This window comes from Montipora foliosa, chromosome 8, assembly GCF_036669935.1.
Source record: "Montipora foliosa isolate CH-2021 chromosome 8, ASM3666993v2, whole genome shotgun sequence".
In the NCBI taxonomy this organism is placed as follows: Eukaryota; Metazoa; Cnidaria; class Anthozoa; order Scleractinia; family Acroporidae; genus Montipora; species Montipora foliosa.
In genome coordinates, this window is record NC_090876.1 from 12,416,072 (window position 1) to 12,436,071 (window position 20,000).

At 37.9% G+C, this 20,000-nt stretch overlaps 1 protein-coding gene and 1 long non-coding RNA gene across 5 annotated transcripts in view; one reads left to right on the forward strand and one right to left on the reverse strand.

Moving 5' to 3' along the window:
• LOC137967759 (uncharacterized) overlaps nucleotides 1-20,000 on the forward strand; it is a 416,483-nt gene that overhangs the window by 107,159 nt on the left and 289,324 nt on the right. The window lies entirely within an intron of this gene.
• The window catches only part of LOC137967565 (uncharacterized), a 25,493-nt gene that overhangs the window by 2,898 nt on the left and 2,595 nt on the right, over nucleotides 1-20,000 (reverse strand). For all 4 annotated transcript variants that reach the window (XM_068814071.1, XM_068814069.1, XM_068814067.1 and 1 more), the window contains 9 exons: nucleotides 17,193-18,454; nucleotides 15,755-15,910; nucleotides 9,638-9,718; nucleotides 7,816-8,226; nucleotides 7,042-7,136; nucleotides 4,304-4,351; nucleotides 2,829-2,927; nucleotides 2,351-2,449; nucleotides 1,198-1,296 (listed from right to left, as the gene is read on the reverse strand). In XM_068814071.1, the coding sequence (XP_068670172.1) occupies nucleotides 1,198-1,296; nucleotides 2,351-2,449; nucleotides 2,829-2,927; nucleotides 4,304-4,351; nucleotides 7,042-7,136; nucleotides 7,816-8,226; nucleotides 9,638-9,718; nucleotides 15,755-15,910; nucleotides 17,193-18,429 (2,325 nt within the window). In that variant the 5' untranslated portion in view covers nucleotides 18,430-18,454. The remainder of the gene's footprint in view (nucleotides 1-1,197; nucleotides 1,297-2,350; nucleotides 2,450-2,828; nucleotides 2,928-4,303; nucleotides 4,352-7,041; nucleotides 7,137-7,815; nucleotides 8,227-9,637; nucleotides 9,719-15,754; nucleotides 15,911-17,192; nucleotides 18,455-20,000) is intronic.

The window sequence follows — 20,000 nt, forward strand, 5'->3', positions numbered from 1 at the left end:
TTTCCTTGTACTTGTCATTTTTATGCATCTAAGTTCTAAGTTTGGTAATATCAACGGAGTTGATAATATGAATTGGCCACCGTACAGAGATTCTGAAAGCTGACGTTTCGAGCGTTAGCCCTTCGTCAGAGCGAATCTTTTTTTTAATTATAAAATGATCGAGTTCTTCTCTGCTGGATGAAATAGCGCCGATACAGTCGTCGATGTAGCGGCCGTAGAGTTCAGGTTTGGGGCCGTTGTACTGATTAAAAAATTGGTGTTCAACATATTCGCTCTGACGAAGGGCTAACGCTCGAAACGTCAGCTTTCAGAATCTCTGTACGGTGGCCAATTCACATTATCAACTCCGTTGATATTACCAAATTGTTTCTTTAGAAACTACCTTCTTCATTCATTTTAAGTTCTAAGTTGACCATCTCCATTTTATGGTTTGAATTAAGTTGAAACATTAATTTAAGACGGAAAGTTTTTATCTTAAGTGATGTATTTACATTCAGCGGAGTTAAACTCTAAGCGGCAGTGACATAGAACGCAAAGATTTTCTTATTGGTAGATAAGGAATGTTTGTCCCCTTGGTACATACTCCTGTTGTTGTAGCATACGTCACACACACACTACTTTATTCAAACATGGGGGTTTTGCATGTGTTACAGTTCTAGCGTCCAATGGACTGCTCATGTACCAAATTAACGTAGGACTGTTGTACTCATCTCAGCTCTTGAACTTTCAAAAGTTTATCTTTACCAAAGCAATTCTGTTCATTAAAGTTCACTTATATTTTAATCACCTCTCCCCCCCCTCCCCTCCCCCTCAAGAGGTTGGTGCACCTGCATTTGGCTGGGGAGTATGTTCGCATTGGTTGTTGTGGTTTTTCGTATCAGGCGGCTGCACAATCTTTTTTAAGTGAGTTGCATTTATTTCTATAGTCACGGTGGCCACGGTAGTTTTGTACGCCTGATAATAAAAATGCCTCAGGGAAATACAAAGGGCATTTATAGAATTTACCTCATTGAATTCTCGTTACATGTTGAAGCGTACTTCGCATTCCTTGCCCCACTCCACCCCCCTCCCCCTCAAAAAAAAAAAAGCACCCGCAACAACAAGGATAAAGACATTACATTACCGTGGAAAATTTACGTTCTTGCTTTGTTGTACAAAGTAATTCAAGGAAACGGGCAAATTATATTAATAACTTACTGGTTGCTGAAAACTTGGTTTTGCATCATGGTCCAGAAGCAGCTGAATTATCGACTGATGATTGCAGCGTTCAGCTTTCTGCAGAGGAGTGAACTGAAACTAAAGAAGAGGAAGAGTAGTTAGTCCGCCATTTGAATCCTTTTATTCCTTTTTTAGTTTCCTATAATTTTTCATGCATTTCCTTTCTTTTGACAACTGCAGCGGCAGGGTTCACGCGGTACTATTCTCGGTTTTCACATGACGTCACGACCGCCATGTTGGTGCCCAAAACAAAGAAAAGGCGGCCATGTTGGTGCCCCGATTAAATCCTCCGGGAATTTAACTCTATTATTATGCAAACGCTTCCTTTTGTTTTCGTTGAAAAACATGGCTGTTGATCACGTGAGTGAAAACCAGCAATACATAGAATCATTTTTGATTGGCTCAGAAGCCCAGGCAAAAAAATTTTAGCTAACCGACAAAACATCCCTCCAATTATTATTGTGACATCACATTACCGAACGCAATGAAGCACACTTTATAGAGTTTACCAACAATAAAAATTATTTATTCTGCATTTGTATGATGTCTGACAATTAAGGCAGATCTCGATGGATGTCTCCAAGCCAACGGCCTCGTCGCATAAGCTCCTCCTCGATCTGCATAATTTCCATGCCAATTTATGCCAAGCTTCATCCAAAATTCATGAAAATTATTTAAGGGCACATTGGGTATCAACCAAAGACTCACTAACTATGCTGATATCTGTAAGTTTACTGTGGGTAATGGTCATCACTATCCAGCCACCAAAAGCATAAAACCTTTTATACTTAAAATTCTCCTTAAAACGATGTTCTTATGTGCCACTGTGGCACCAAGCGAACACTGACAGTTTTTCCCCTGGGAAAACCCTAAGCATGGGAGCAAAGACCTCTTGTGTTAGTTGATACCTCTGCTTTGATAAGCCAATCAAATGTTGAGATTGCAGTACAGAAGGCTCGTTTCAAAGACCCAAAATGCAAGTAGTCTGCATAAACATTAATCACTGATACTATTTTTCCATCATTTGTTCAGCTATCAATACCCAAACAAGCTGCTGTACAAAATTTGAGCAAATGTGAGCAATAGACTAGAGGAACATCAAATGGGAGTGACGTCTTCTCTTCCCACTTACCCTGTCTAAAGCATTGACATCTGCATTATGATCCAGCAACAGCTTGACAACAGATTCATGTCCATACCAACAGGCAAGATGCAGCGGTGTTAACAAAAACTAGGGAAAGAATAAATGTAAAACCAAGATATAAATTCTGGTGCCCAGCACTGGCTGAAGGGGGTGCTAAGCAACAAAACAATTTAGGGTCCACCTGTGCTACACCAAATTCACATGTGTCAGGATCTCACCAGCACACAGGTGTGAAAATTAAAAGAAAGGCCAGGGCCATGGATCGTCAGTTTTAAAACTGCGAAGTGTTACCTTTCTGGCCGTCTTCTAAAGTATAAATGTAGGTACATGTATTTTCTAATCCACGCACTCAGGGCTAAGTAAACGTGGGCTGGAGAGTACCGTAGATTATTTTGTTCAGTGGCTATGCAGAAATTTAACTGAAAAATATATAGACCTATATAATACTACAAATGTCTTGAAGAACCTGATCTCTTTCATCAACATTTGCACCGTTCTTCAGGTGCTTGTTGACGTCCTCATATTGTCCATTGATGGACGCCCTATGAAGAGCACTTCGAGATACCTATTAAAAAAAAAAGGTACAAACTTAAAATACAGTTATCTCTACTAGGTCACCAAAAAAGTGGATGGTTGTGGAACCTTCATTTGGAGTCCGTAAAAGTTTCAAAGTCTTACGATTAAGTACTGCGTAACTGCTGTATTATGTGCATGTACATCTACATTAATTTCTCATTTTGATTATGTGGTAAAAGTCGACAGGTACCAGTATAGAATTTCAAACCCTCAGGCAGTGCAAATGTAAAATAAAGAAGCACTTCATTAAGATCAGAAGAAAAGGCTTGGAATACTTTACAAACAACGGAGTTGGGAAAGGGAGATCATGAAAAAAATGTAATCATTCAATGTGTCCACAGTCTTCCTTGTAACAGGACTAAAACAATTAAAAATGTTACTCTTAAGCTGTTGTGGAAGTCTGCAATGAAGGGACTGATCTCCACACACTTATCTCTCAAGTTTCAGTTTGGCTGGGGATTGACCCCTGTCAATAATAATAATAATAATAATAATAATAATAATAATGATGATGATGATGATGATGATGATGATGATAATAATAATAAGTATTGTGCATGTGCTAGCAGGGTGCTCTGCTCTGGCCCAGTCTAAATATCTAGAAAGACCCAACGCAGCACTGAAAGTTCTCTTCTTCGAGATGGCTAGGGATGTGAGGCTAATTGACTCAGTACCTCCCTGGTACTCGTGTGCAGTACCCAAACCAGTCTATGAGTCATCTGAGGCATTAGCGTTTTGGGATGTTCCAGTTTATGCGGAACACACCATTGTCAAGGCTAACAGAGTGGACGCTCGATTTGTGGACCACAAGAATAAGAAGGTGTGGGCTGTGGAGATGTCCTGTCCGTGGATGGAGCATCGGGAAAAGAAGTCAGAGCAGAAGACGGTCAAGTACGGGCCACTGCGATTTGAGCTAAAAAACAGTACCCTGGCTATGACGTTGAACAATGTAACATCATCATTGACGTGCTGGGGATGGGGGGGGGGGGGGGGGTAGACCTGACAATGACGAAGCTCTTTGGCAGCAGGGGCTATGACGTTTTGAGAAGGGTGCAGAAGGCTACCATCTCGAGTTCTCTCAACATAGTGAGAACTTTCAAAGCTACCGCCAATTGACTTTCCCTGTGGGAATAGTATAGGAGCTCAATATAGTTTTAGTATTAGAGAGCTTTAGATTGTCCGCAAGATTTTTTATATTTTATCGCTAATTTACTTATTTTTTTATTTAATTATTTTTTAATTCAGTAGTTTTCTTTTTATAGTTCCCTCAGATCGCATAGGTTACACTGCGCGCCCTATGTGGTTCTATTTTAGCATCCATACGTTTACCAACTGCAATATAATAATAATTCATTGTGAACTTACTTTGGCCTTTTCCATTCTCATAGCCAGGCTTGTGTCCTGTTCCTTGACCTGATCACAAACGAAAATGTAAATAATTTATCCTGACACAAGGAATGCAATCCATCTCTTCAAACGGGTATTAAATGCTTTTCTGTGATCTTGTCAGGGTTAAACGTAACTTTACGTAAGTAGGGGAGATAAGTTCAACTTGATCTCCTGGCTAATCAAACGTCTGAGTCACGTATTATAAATTATTTTGATTCACTGAAGAAAATAATGACTATCACGCATGAGGCCTATCTTTATTACTGGTAGAACTTGACACCAACACTTAACACTACAATCCATTCCCTTATTCAAAAGTGAAGGAGCGCTTTGGAACAAAGACAACCTCAAATTTACAAGAATATCAGTAATAAAACTGTGAAGTCATTCTTCTATAAAATATGTTTCCACAAGATTCTTAGCCTTCAATTTTGAATTAGACTTTTTGATTTTCTTCAGCATAAAATTAGACTGTAAGATTAGATTGTTAAAGGCTTTTTTGAAGGGCAAAGTTCAAACGATGGTTGGCATTTAATCCGAAATTAGTGTTAATAGTCTTTTGAACAACTGACAAACGATGTAACTGAAAAGATTAATTTGGATGACTTATTATATCCATTCCAGCCCCGTGTCTTCTGTCGTATAAATACAGTCGAACCTGTATTAAGCGGCCCTGTATTAAGCGGTCACCCTCTATTAAGCGGTCAGTTGTCAAAGTTCCGAAAATTACTTCCCTTAATTACTGTAATTTTGACCTCTATTAAGCGGTCACCTCTATTAAGCGGTCACGGTCACCCTTTGCTAAGTCCCGACGAGCTGTTTCTATTGTCTTGACCTGTATTAAACGGCCACTTTGTAATAGGAAACCACTAAAATACTAGAGTAGTTCATACAAGTACAAATAGCACACCAGGTAATTGATTTCCTTGTTTATTTTCACAAATCATTAAATCGCCGAATTCATTACTCGAACATTACTGTTTCTGCCTTGAGGTCAAAAGTCTGGTCATCATTGCGGATCGAATTCTTCTTTCATTAATTTCTGTTTAAGCCAGTTGCACGAGAAGTCATCCCCTTGAAAATGATATTCACATGGCACTTCTAGACTATAGCCACCTCCTCTGTTTACGCGCTTCCCTTTAATGATGGCCTTTCCTGAATTCGATGGTCTCTTTAAAAACTTAGTCAACCATGTTGCCATTAGTTTAGGAACATGTCCGATTACATCAAATTGGTTTTGCTTGGCAGCCATCTTCAGTGGTTTTTGAACTTGGTCTGGCATATCCGTTTTCTCTTTTGCCGCTTGAACCACCGCAACAGCATTTGAATCGTTCATGTTGTTTGGTTCTCGCTTCAGCAAATACTCATCCTCTGCGTTTGGTTCCCTGGCAATCATCCATGTATGCATGATATCCCCTGATAAAAGACTTCACCTTCAGCAACATTTTCTCCTCAGATGTTGACAAATCCACAGATTGGTAAAACAGACTCTTCACTTGAAAGCTAATTCTTATAAGGCACTGAGCTAAATCATTGGAGATGAAAAAGTGAACCGGGTGCGAAAAAAGCACAGCAAAGCACTTTGCTCAGTTTAACGGACACCAGGAACTTTCTCTGGCGTTAAGCAAAGTGAATGACATAATTAGCGATATTAAACTACGGAAACCTAAACAACAGAGATTGATATCTACATGTAATTATTTTTCTTCTTAGGAAAAATAGGTTTAAAAGACAAGACTCAAAAGATTAGGAGTATGTCTTTTTCTAACGACCGGCTGTAATATCGGCCGCATCAACTTGACGTTACTGTTTTGTTACTCCCTTTCTATGTTCTATTTTCTCAAACCATGTTATTGTTGCAGTTACTTTTAGCCGAGTAAGTGATTTTTTGAGCGCTTGTATGGATGAGCTGTACACCACGTCATTAACTGTAATATAAAATGGCATTTTCACCGTGTTCTGACCTGTACATTGTACTTTGTACAACCTGTATTTAAGCGGTCACTTAGCCATTCCCCGAGGGTGATCGCTTAATACAGGTTCGACTGTAGGATGTGAACAAAGCTAACAAGGAACCTTCAATACAAAGGACTTCGAACTGGATAGAATTTTTGCATCAAGATATAGTGTCTAAGATCTTGGAAGAATCAAGAATATCACTAACAAATCTGAAGAAACTCAGTTACCATAAATGACTTGGGCATGCATAGAAAATTTGCAGTGTTCCAAATTGGAGTTGAATCTTTGATGGCGTTCAGTGCCCAACAAGGCACACCTCCAAATCCACATGTACAATTATGATACTAACACGGTAATAAACCAGTTGAGATACCTTCATGCATGCCAGGCGAGATTTCTTCGAGCGAGCGCTGACATCGTAAAACGTTCACCCGCCATCTTGAATTTTTCATGCAGTGGAAGACCCCACCGTCTAACATGGCGCGGTCTATAAAATGGCGGTCGCAAGATTGTAACGCGAACTCGATCGCCCCAACAAGCGAACTCGACCGGCCCAACAAGACGCCTGCACTGCAGGCTATGCCAGGATAGAAAGGAACACGTTTTTTTCGTTTCGTTTGGGGTTTTTGCATTTTAAATATTTTGCACAACATCACAGTATGTGTACTTTTGTTCGCACACAAAGCTTTTTAAGAAATCCATTTTAATAGTTTTTTATTACTTACTGCTATCAAATAATGCAAGCGGGAACTTACAAACGTGTAATCGGCAGACTTGTTCATCTCAGTTATGCTAGATCCCTGATCAAGTAAACCTTGTTGCGAAGATACCAAAGCACGGTTTGCTTCTCCTAAAAACAATTAGAGAGAGTTGATGGTTAACTTTTCAGTGTTAATTTTTTTTCCTGAGCATTCACTATGCAGGAATGGTGCGGTGATTAAGAGCACTCGCCTCCTACCAATGTGGCCTGGGTTCAATCCCAGACTCTGCATCCTATGTGGGTTGAGTTTGTTGGCTCTCTACTCCGGTTTCCCCTCGCCTCAAAAACCAACATTTGACTTGATTCATGTTAATTGTTAATTTCAGTTTACAGTGTCCCCAGTTAGCGCTCCAGCACTACAACGACTAGACACTTAAATAACTTTCCTTTTTCGAAAGGCCCTCACTGCCTCATGAAAGGGAACAACTTGAGCACAATATTATTTTAGAAAGATATCAAGTCTAGGGAGAGAAACAAACACTGTGTATTGGGCAACCTAGTCTGGCATAAGGAAATTAAACACAATAAAGATACCAAAAACAGTTCAACTACTCTTCCTCTCAACCACCTTTACTGATTTTAATTATCAGCATTACTGCATTATCTACTAAAGTGCTTATTTATAAACAAACATCTGCATGTACATTGCAGATTCTTACAGGTCCAGCTCAGCTTCCTTGTACAGGTTACTTCCCAAGGATATCCAAAATCATACTCTTTTGTTCGTTCGCTGTCATGATCAAATATTTACATGAACAAGTACAGGTACCTGGCATTTTGGTAAGAAATTTCCTGCAGGCCAAGTAGTTTTCCTCATCTATGGTTGTTTTCAGGTTTATTGTTTCCAGGCCAACTTTCTTCTTCATTTCGTCTGTCACAAGATATCGCTCTGCCACTTTATTGAGGTGACCAGAGAGATAATCTTTCCACAGATGCTCAAGACTTCTTAAGGTAGGGCACTCCACAATGATTTCAAGAGAGCCCATGTTGACAGCCAATAAGGATACCCCGTAGGCTTTGTTGATAAAATCAGTCAAGGCTCTTACTCCCTTCCGTTTATTTGAGGAATAGTCACGGGATTTCACAAACATTTTGACTTGAGTTTCTAAAAGATTATAGACTTCTTTCTCTTGTTCTTCGTTTAGGTCTGATACACTGATTAGGAGCTTGATAAAATTGTCTGAAAATGAGATTAGACCTTGAAAATTCATGGTGATCAAAATTAATGACATTCATGGTAGGGCAAAATTAATTAATTTCTTCATTATATACAGTATAAATAGGCCACATACCCTTTAAAACTTTGTTTAATCACACACTAAAACGGAAAGTAAATTCAAATGAATGAGCTCAAAAGTCCTTTAAAGTACATGATTTTCGGTAGTTCTTGCACCATTATAATATTTTATAATTTATGTTGCCCATCAACAGATGAACCCCTTCACTCAGTCCATTGGGAATGATGCAAAAAGAAAAGGCGTGCAAAAAGTAGCCTCTGAAAAATGTACTTCTCACTTCTCTCAAATACTTTCCCTCCTACTTATACTGGAAACTACATTTTGTTTCCTTCAAGGTCAAAACCGATCAATGTCTTAAAGCTTTTATTAATAATAATTCGTGAAAATTTGCCAGTTGGTAAAGCAACTAACAAGCTGAAGTATTTGCATTTCACTGGCTTCGCAAGAAGTCGCCATTCACTCTGTATTAAGAATCCTGACAATTTTATACAAAGCAAAATTTAATGCCAACCGAACACATCTGAGGCACCAAGTATTAGAAAGAAAAGATCTGATTATTTTGACAAGGTCTAGCTTGATTTAGACCTCTGAAAACTAATGGTGAATATAACATCGGGTATGAAAGCTGAGGCTATCTTGACCATGCCTGAACAGAAAAGCAAAGGTCGAAAGGATCATTCTTCCTCAGGTACCAAGATTTTGAGTTTTTGTCAAAAAACCTATTTAATTACCATAAAATGAAAGCTTGAAGAGCTGAACCTCTTACAAAGAAAGTAAATTGTAATTTGGGTTATTCGTACAGCAAGTGATCGAGCTTGAGGTACACAATATCTCTTACTGGTGATGTCTTATTATCAGTAGGAAAGATTATCACATTAATAGAATCCTGTTTAGTCGACCTAAGTTGCTCTATACAAAGATATAATCCAGTCTTCATTTCCCCACCCTTCATCACTGTTTTAATCAAGGACTCTCGATTTTCTTAGCACTTAAACAAAATTATCTACTCATAAAGAAATGACAAATTAAACTAACCTAATTTCATGCCTGCTAAAACGTCATCACAGTGCCCATTACTCTAGTTGGTCCAAATATGTGATAGCTGGCAAGAACTATGGAGTAGTTTCAAGCCTTAATTGCTGACTCAAAATAATTATTCTTAGTAAAACATAACATTACTGCAAATTATTGCTCCTTCCGCCCATCACTAAAATGCTTGTATGTGTATTGCAGGGGGCTTAGATTGCAGATGGCAAACTTTGTGGGGAATGGTTGACCATATACCAGTACATGTACGTTGGCAGAAAGAAAATTGGCTAGCTTACACTGGCACTGTAAAAATACTTCTCCTACCTCCAAATGCACACAAAGAACGTTCCTCTCTAGATGTCACTGCAGCCTTTGATCTTTGTCTTATCTCATTTGCATCCCTTCCTGTAAAGACCAAATACATTTATAAAGTTCTAATTGTGGAAAAATAATGATCCTTTCTGCTGATTTAAAAGTCCTAACAAAAGGGCATTAAATTCCTTTTTCGAAATGCCATTAACCATTTTGCTGCAAGGTCTATCACTCTCATACTAAAACTGATGTCCATGCACTTTTAGTGAAGTTCTGCCACATTCTTTTATATCTGATAATCAATTCATGTTGAGCACGTACACATAAGTCAGAGAGGTCCACTGCTTTTAATCCATGCAACATCCATTCTGCTTTGTTAAAATCCTAAACGATTACCTATTAAAAGAGCTTTTACCTGTTTATGGTAGCATTCACTGTTAATCAATGTAGTCAGTTTCCTGTTACCCTTTTAGGAAATTAATTAGCAACTTTTATGTACCGTGCACATCTCTTTGTGAATAAGGAAACCCACAGTTTCCATTGCCTTGTGGAAAGTACCATTATTTATATCAGACAACAAGTGGTAATTAATTTAACATTAGTTAATTTGTAGCCAAAGTTAGTCTAGAGCTAAAACAGGAATAAACTAGCAGAAGCAAGGAAAGGTTATTTTGCCTTCTATACAATTACGTGAAGTCAATATAATACCTGGTAGTTTGTAAACAAATCCTGATATACTGACCAGTCTTGTTACTTACAAAATATTATTCTTCCACTAATTAAAAATAGTAAATTCAATTCAAGCAGTATTGCATTGAAGGCTTTCATGCTCTTTTCTACTGTAACTTACTGTACCACAATAATAAATCATTTGAAATGACAGACTCTTTGACACTTGTCTCGACATTTAGGATGTGGAATCTGTTTGTGACGGTGATAATTCAGTCAAGTTGTAATCTCTTCACACTGAATTTGATATTCCACGTGTACATGTAGACTGCTGCCATTCAGAGGCAATAAGAAATTTTTGTTGATCTGCCTGTTTCTGTTGCAACTTAACCAGCAATTCTCTCCAGAGTTCTATAAGCTTGCTTGCACCATGGAAACATGCAACTTGACTGACTGTGAAGGAACTACTGGTAAGTCTACTTAATTACTCCTAACAAGTTGCACTATTATTTTTCCTGGAAGATAAGTCAACCATCATTTTGTCTTAGTTGTCTTTCAACAGTGCTGTGTAACTGAAGGCCTGTTTGAGGTTCAGGTTGCTCCCACTTCCTTAGTTCAGTAATGATACCCCCTCTATATTTGTACATGTATGCTCTTTAACTTCCTACTGATTAGTTTAGGACTCTACAATCTGTACAATGAAGCTCTATCATACACCTAAGTACTACAGGTAAGAGAACATAATAACTAAAGTACATTCCAGCTTGCTACCATTAAATGCTAACTTCTACAGCTTTAGTTGCTCTTGTACATGTACCTACAGCTGTATGAGGCCTCCTGTGGTTTAAGGGATTCACTGACTACTGATTAGGAAACTTTAAACTCCTGGACTATTCACAGCAGTGCTGGAAATAACAGTCAGTCATCGGCCATTGTCCGACCAAATTTTGAAAATGTCCGGCCAATTTCACATTATGATCAGACACGATGACCAAACATCTCACCAGCGCATCTTGAGTTAATATCTTCTTCAAGGTGCTGCCAGTCAATAAATTATGTCCGGGCCAATTTGTCAAATGCCCGACCAAAAGGAAGATTTGAAAGGACATATGTCCTGTGAATAAAGAAAAATTCTTTTCAGCACTGCACAGTTTACGTTATTGCAGCAGTGTAATGTATTGTGTTTACCCAACTTGTGTTGTTCTTATGTTTGCACTAATATTTTAACAAATGACGATTTTCACTTCATTTGGGAAAAGGTACAATGAGGCAATATTTGAAACTGTTGTACTGCCCCACAGAGGACAAGGTGGCTACCCAAGGAACTGAGTCATGATCAGTTTTTGAAGCTTCAAAGCTTTGAATTAGTGGAGTGAAAGACCTAATTCAACATTTCACCCGCAAGCCCTGATATTTGGAAATGGGTAGGGCTTTCAATAGAAGCCGGCTACCCTCAGAGCTCAGCAGCTGTGGGTCATCAAGTCACGCATCAGTTACCCGTACATGATCTCCAACTTCTTCAAAAACAAACCTCTCAAAAAAATACCATGGATAAATTGATACATTATTTCCATCCTTACAAAAACAAATTAAATGGATTAGCTGAGATACTTAGATATGTACCATCGTAACAAAGGCATTAAAAAAGGAAAACTGCAGAAAAAGTTAAGTGTTAGGTATGTCCAAACATGACCTTTTTCAGTGTAGGCTTGTTGGTTATTCAGTTTTAAATACATGTACAATGGCTTTGTTGCGGTGATAAGTATCTAAGCATCTTAGCTAATCTATTTTATTTGTTTTTGTGAGGCTGCGAATAATGTATCAATTTATAAATCCACTGTATGTTTCTTATAAATAGGTTTAAATTCAAATTGTGCAACTCAAAAGCTCTTAAAATGTTTACAGGCTAAACACTCAATAGTGCAAAGAATGTTTGAAATTTGCCTACACTTGTCTTGAGAATTTGTATACAAACTGTATGTATCTTCGTTTCGCGTGTGTTTGTGATCAATCGCCACCAAAACGCTTTCCACCATTGTTAGCAGTATCATCACACTAAAAGTTAGCCTCGCTTTCACGTCCGCTGTTTAATAAAGATGGTGGCGGCCAAGCGTGACCAGACTGAATGGACCTCTTTAGCGTGTGAGTTTTGTTTTCCCATTTCAGACCATGTGATGTTCCTCAAGGGAACAGTTTCTTTCAAATGTCATCTTTATAATGCATGTAATTATAATGCATATTTTATGAAAAAAACAAAAGGAAAAATTCCCTTGCGAACATCACATGGTCTGAAATGGGAAAACAAAACATACAATCTAAAGAGGTCCACTGTTTGCATTCTTTCCAAAGAAAAGGTATTTTGAATAAATTTTACTTTCTATATAGTTTTCTCAGAAACACTGCAGTATTTTCACTTTCTCAAGAATATTTTCATTGCCTCTGAATTAAGAAAGTCTTGAAAAATTAAAATACTTCTCCTCTTCTTCATAAAATATTTTGTCGTTACCTTAGATAATTGTGACACCCAGAAAGCAAGAAATTGTATTTCCAAACTTCTAGATTTCAAAATTTTTGGGGGGGAGCATGCCCCCAAACCCCCCTAGGGGAGGCAGCCTTACCGCTACCTTATTCTCATAGCTTCCCACTCTCATACTGTATGGGTAGACACCTACTGAAAGTGTTATTGAAAGCCATGGAAGTGGGCCCACAAAAGATACATTGTAGCACTAACCTTAAAACTACTCTAATACATGAAATTTATAGCACTATAATTTATAATTATGTAATGACAAAAGTATGCATTTCTCAGAAAAAGGCAATGTATTAAGGTTACCTACATGTATGTGCAGACACATAAATGTTTTTATTTTTTTCTGATGCATCTTAGCGGGCCAGAATCCTAAATCCTTGAATCTGATTGGCTAATCGCGTGCTCGTAGCTGGTTCAGCTTTTCACGATATGGACCACGGTCCAAAATCTGTTCCGTGCTGAAACTGTCGTGGCTAATTAAAAATGTTTTTACCACGGCGCAACGAAACATTGGATTTCACCTCTTAAAATGCAAGTTTTCGCTTACTAACTGTTGCAAAGAGAAGGAAAAACATCAGCAATGGAATGAAAGGCCTGGTTATTCTTCAAAAAGGCGAGTATTCACATGATTTTGCTGACAACACTTTGCTGGTTTGCTGTTTTCGTGTTGCATGGCGGTTTTCTTGCCTGTTGAGCGCCGTCGAACTTAAAGCAACTTTTTGAACTCGGTTTTTCGGTTGACATCCTTTATTTTCTTTGAAGTTCTATTTTTTAATCTCGTTTTATATTGCTTCATTTAAGAATATACGGATTCCGAGCTAAAATAGGCAAACAAACACATCGCAACGCCTTGGTCTTTCCTGTTGTTGTTTTTCGCGAACTGTTTTAACCTGCCGTTTAACTAAAACGACTGACTGCAGAGAAGTCCTTTGAGCTCAGTTTTTCGGTTGACATCTGTTATTTTCTTTTGAGTTCTATTTTATAATCTTGTTCTATTTTGCTTTATCAAAGAAAAATTTTCTTTGATATTTAGCAAAATACAATGAAACGGATTCGTCGCTGAAATAATCCAACAAATCGCAATGCTGTGAGCTAATGCACATGTCAACAAGTTTTTCTTGTGTAGTTTTCTAAGTTTTGCATTGATTTCTGAAGGACTTGACGGAGAACAAAGATGAATCGTTGAAATAATAAGATATGAAGGCAGAGACAGATGTTTGTGTATTGTTCACTAAATTTATTCCTCCTGTTTTAAGAACTTTGGTTTCATTTTCAACAACACAAAGCATTTTTAATACGCAGAAAATTATTCGCCTGTTTGTACGAATTTTTCAAACATCATTGTTTAGTTTGATTAGTTCATTTCTCTGTGCTTGCCATGAAATATAACGGTTTGTTTTTTTTATATTTATTGCACCAAGAGATATTTGAAATTCTGTTTTATCGTTAATCTATCATTTTTCTTTGAGCTTTGCGATTGGAGCGCTTTTTTCAGTAATAAGTTTCAACTGTGACAGTGCAACTTGATTTTCAGACAAAAAAAAGGAGAAAAAACTTATTCACCGGCTTAGGTCGGTCTGTATAGGGAAAAACTGTGCCCTCGGCCTTGAGTACGTCCCTTGGCCTGTGGCCTCGGGCCGTACTCAAGACTTCGGGCACAGTTTTTCCCTATACGGACCTCCCAGCCGGTGAATAACATAAATTATATATATTACCATTTTTTAATCTTGTGCTGGTATATAATTAGTCTGCATTATCTAGCATTCCTGGGCTTCTGATAGGATGCGGAAAAAAATTAAAGATTATGCGGAAATTTTTGGCCATATTATGCGTAAACATGTGTTGCTCATGTGGAAATTACACCGGATTGTGCGGAAATTTAAAAAATTTATAAAACTAATAATTAGGTACGTCCAAAGTATTTACACACTTATGGTACAAATCAGGACTCGAAATTGCGACCATTGAATTTTTTCCCTTTGCAATTAAAATATCTGGAGGAGTCGCCAATTTGCAACCAGCTTTCACCGTTGAAATAAAAGGGTAAGCAGTTGGCATTTTGCCGAAACTTTTGCTAAAAGAAATAAAACAATAAATACAATGTAATTATTTGGATAGGTGGAGCAAAATTGCAATGTGGATGAACCATTACCTCTATCATTCATCATTTTCAGCTGTTTTTACACACATGTATTGCAGGCTCCTATTTTGTTTTGTTAAACTACTGGCAACAGACCTGGTGACACAATTCAGCACAAATGATTGTCCCTACGATTACAAAATAATGATGCAATTTACTTTGTGACTAATAATTATCTTGTGGCTAAATTTTCATATCTTGCTGCATCTTCTTTTTTGTTAATTTGAGCATAGGGTATGTTATAAAATTATAATTTATAACATGGTGTACATGTAACTACAGTGTAGTAGTGTCCACTGGCTCATTGCCAAAAAATGCGTGGAACTTTCTCATCTTGCGAACGAAATGGCGTGTTTTCTTCAATGTCCAGGAAAATAAGTGTTTCAAAATAGTCAATCTCTTTGGCTTTAATGTTTGTGAGGATGGTAAGCACTGCTGCTTTATCGCTAATATCAGGCAGTTCTTCTGTTTTATGCGGAAAATACCGTGATTATGTGGCGGGTGCGGATTTTAGGGAATTATGCGGATCTGCATCGCCGCATCGTTCAGATGTCATGGCATTCTAACTCCTACACAACCACAAATAGCCTTTACAGTGCATTCAAATGTATACTTTTCAAGAATGATTAAATTTAATACGAGTTTTTAAAAAATACTTAAATAGGAGTTTGCTTCTTTTGGTGAAAGTGAAAAAAAAAAGAAGAAATTCAGTATATCGTATGGTACATGTACAGGGAATCTTGGGTGTTCAATGAAGCTGTGAGATGCAAAACAGAATAAACAACTGTACCTTTCTCTTCACTGGAAGTTTTTCTTTGGCCTGATGTCCTTCCATTTTTTCTATATGAAATCACTGCACCTTGAGCCTGGCAAAATGGTCCTGGGATGGCAATAGGCTGTTCTTCAACCAAGCTATCTGCAGCAGACGCTTCACAAGTAGAGCTCTCTGATAAAGAGACCAAACTGCACAGTCATTGGATGATTCTCCCAATATCAACTTTGACTACTGATATATATTTTTAAAAACAGCAACTAGAGATTTACTGTATGTTGGAGCCATTCGGAAAATGATTTTAGATCATGCAATGAACTCTTTTTTTCCAAGGTTTAGGTACTCAAAATATACTCATTCTGGATGAAAACACTTCCTTATTGACTTTATTTACAGTCTATTAGTTTTACTTTTATTAGTGGTTAATAAGATGTTTACTCTAAACTTTTTTGCATAAGATTATATTAACACATCCTCATTTTATACAGCTGGTGTATTACTGTGATTTTCATAATTCTGTGGAATCTCATCTTCAAGTAGCAATGACTTAATAAAGTACATTTTGGCTTCCATAAATCAAACAAAATCAATTGATGCATAACATAATCTACCAATCAGCATCACTGGTTCCCACGGTACATTTGTAAATTTGAACTTGATGCTGATGGAAAGTGATGGAATACATGTATGTAGGGATCCTTTTACTGAAGAAACTCTATAATGGTATTCAGGCTGTGAACTAAACAAAAACTCCAAGTCACTTTCTGGAGTCAGAGTCGATCTCCGTGCCTATGTTTGGAAATTTGATAGATGGAAGCCAAATTGAGGTTTGGTGCTTACCGCTTGAATTTGAAATTCCGCAGAAATTATGAAAATTGCAGTAATATAATAATATTTAGCTTGTGTATTGTAAATTCCAGTATTATATGTATATGTATGAGCCTCTCTTTCATCATCTTTGCAGACCTGGACAACTACAGTGTATTTTGTAGTCATGTTTTACCTCCCTGTCATGATCCAATACTCTAATGGCCGCAGCAGAGGGCAACATAATAAACTATTTAAAATTTTCAGGAATTGAAGGGAACTTTGCTTCTACCGTTTAAAGACCATGAACACTACACCGGCAATCCCCAAGTGAACCCATAAATTAGATGTACACTTATCCTAGGGGCAAGGGCTTATTAATTAGGGAGGACAGCACCAGTAATAATACATGTAACATTAGAACAAAGATCTTAACCTTTGGACAACATGCTAATCATTACTTTGGGTGACCACAACCACATGACAGGACAGAATTCTTGTGGTATTCTAAATCGGGACTGATGCTCTGTCTAAAAATGAATCTGCCCAGGGCTAACTTCCAGCCCACAGGACTGAAAAAAAAGGCAAAAGGGCCTCTGGGAACCAAAGCTTTAATACCAGATCATGCATATAGATATAACTACCATACCATGAACCATTCTCCATAACTTGTCAACAAATGCTTCACATTGTCTTTTCCAACAGTACTCCTGACCATAAGCTTCTCTCAGTAATTTGCTTTCTTGAAGGCACACTCTGTGTCTAACACTGACACCCTCAATTGCTTCAGCCCATTTAACAGGATCTGCTGAATCAACTATGCTGTATGTTCCAAAGGGAATGCTTTGCACTGCTCTTGCAAATCCCGAATTACTCCCCACAAGAACTGGTAAACCAGCTGATAATGCTTCAAGAGCAACAAGACCAAATCCCTCTGATTTTGAAGGCATGATCACAAGGTCAACTTCACAAAACAGATCTCTCATTCCTGCACGGCTCTGTACAAATTTTCGCACTGTCAGCTGCTCATCAGTAATTCCACAGTTGAGAAGTCTTCTCCTGACCTCATCCTGCCTCCCATCAGGGGCACCCACAAAGAGAAGATAATAACGTTTTCCTTTCAGGCGTAGATCAGCAAATGCCTTAACAGCAATGTCATATCCCTTCAGCTCAAAGTCCTCATCATCTCCACGCCCACACAACAACACCTTGAAATCATCATCTTTCTCAACTTTGGCCTGTTGCACTAAATCCCCAAATTCCCTATGAAATACACCCGGAACTATTTCAAAAATATCCTCATCCTTCTTACACCCTTGCAAATAGGAAGAGTAAGCCTTTTTAAGTCTTGGTCCCACTGGAACAACAAGGTCAGCATATTTGCAAAGATCAACCTCATCCCAGTGCTTCTGTTCACCTCTTGAAGTAGGATTATCATAACCCTTATATTTGCTGAGGTCTTCTGGAGCAGTATGCACCATGTGCACCCATTTACAGTTTTGGAATTGTGGAGAACGTTTTATGATGTTAACTTGGCGGCCAAGTTTCACACCATGGCCAACAACAACATCTATTCTGTGATCTTGAGGTGGAAAGCACAACCAGTCAAGAGGTTCACTGAAGCCCAGTTGTTTCCCTGCATCAAGAACATTGATCCCAAAATTTTGGGCTTCTATTTTGTCTTCATCTTTACAAGAACCCTCTGGGACCAACAAAGAAACTCTGACATGCGGCTGTTGTGACAGATGAATTGCAAACTCTCTGTTTAATGTTGACAACCCCCCAGTCGATGAATTCCATTCACTCCCTAAAAGAGTAATGTCCAGTGCTTCCTTGCTTTGGACAAAAATGTCCTCTGCTTCTACAGATACTCCTCCTTGTGCCATGATTCCAATTCCAATTGACAGAAAACTGAAATGGTTTACAATATAAACACTAAGTATTAACAGTGCTTATTATATACTCAACAAAATATCTTGTTTCTGATTGGCCAATGGCGAATGCATAAATAGGTTATAGAGTGCAATCCAGGTTATAGAGTGCAATACGGAAGTTGCTATGGAAACACCAGGGAAGTGCCAAATTTGAACACCAAAGTGAAAAAAAATGGCTGACAGTGGGTTTGCTTTGTCAAACCAAAACATCGTTGAGCAACTTAAGGAAAATGCGAAAAACAAAAACATGTTGAAAGCTACACAGACCTGGTTGAATGTCTGGCAAACATGGGCGACTGTAAGAAAACTAAACCCAAAACTGGAAGAATACGAGCACGAACAAAGTAGCCCGTTTGTGTAACTTTTTTTGAGAATATAATAAATAAAAAATCGTATGAACCTGCTCGTGCATTTTGTGATTTATGGTCACTCGTGATGTTTTGAAAGTTCTCAAATTGCACTCGCCTACGGCTTGTGCAATTTTGAGAACTTTCTAAACATCCATAAATCACAAAATGCACTTGCGTTCATACGATTTCCTATACTTATCATACTTTACAGCCAAATCCTCATCCCGATATAAATTATGGTAATTTTGGCAACGTTTAGGAAGTGGGTGCTTAGTGGTGCATGGGTAATGGACAAGTTATGTTTGCACAAATTTCCCTAATATTTACTTTCTAGACTGCACAAGCAAAGAATTGAATAAAAATAATTTCATCACAACTCTGTCATTATCCAAATATGGCCCAACAGTTTACACTTGATACAACTGTATTAATGAGCACAGAAAGTCCAACATTACATAAAAAATGTAGGTATTTCTTACCAAACCAGTAAGTGCCAGTACAGTAAAAACCTTTCTTTTTATCTAGGCAGTTATGTGCAGGCACTTACATGTAGATGCTCTGACTTGTTTGTACCAAACTAAAGAGATATGTCTAGAAATGCACGCAATTGCAAAACTAACTAATAATTATACCAAAAAAATTGTTAAGCACTAATGAAACGTTGACATGTCAGAAGTGTGCAAGGAAACATTTTCCTGGCTGTGCCAATATGTGACATGTCACATGAATCAACACAGATCCATGTTTTACTTATTTATACGTGTACATGAACTCAGGAATAGAAAGGTGGAAAAGAAAAATAGGAAGGCAACTCTGTAAAAGACATTGCCATTTTTGCTGGTGCAATGAACTGTAACTACTCATGGTCATTTAGATGTGTTATATGATTACAATGTAAATACAAATATTATAGTGCTTCCTGGTACTACATCTAGTTAAACCTTCAGTCTGTTAACTAGTATTATTGTTGTGAATCTACGTACGTATGACGTACTCTGGGATTCAAGTCATACCAGTCTTTCTAGGGGTGAAATGATAAAAATGAACCCTTACAGGTAATGACTACATTTTGGGTTATTCTCCTATTCTTTTTTGCTAAAAATAACTTGTGTTTGACAATGTCAGCACACGTTGTAAAATCGAGGCATGCCATGGTCTTACTACTGCCTGAGT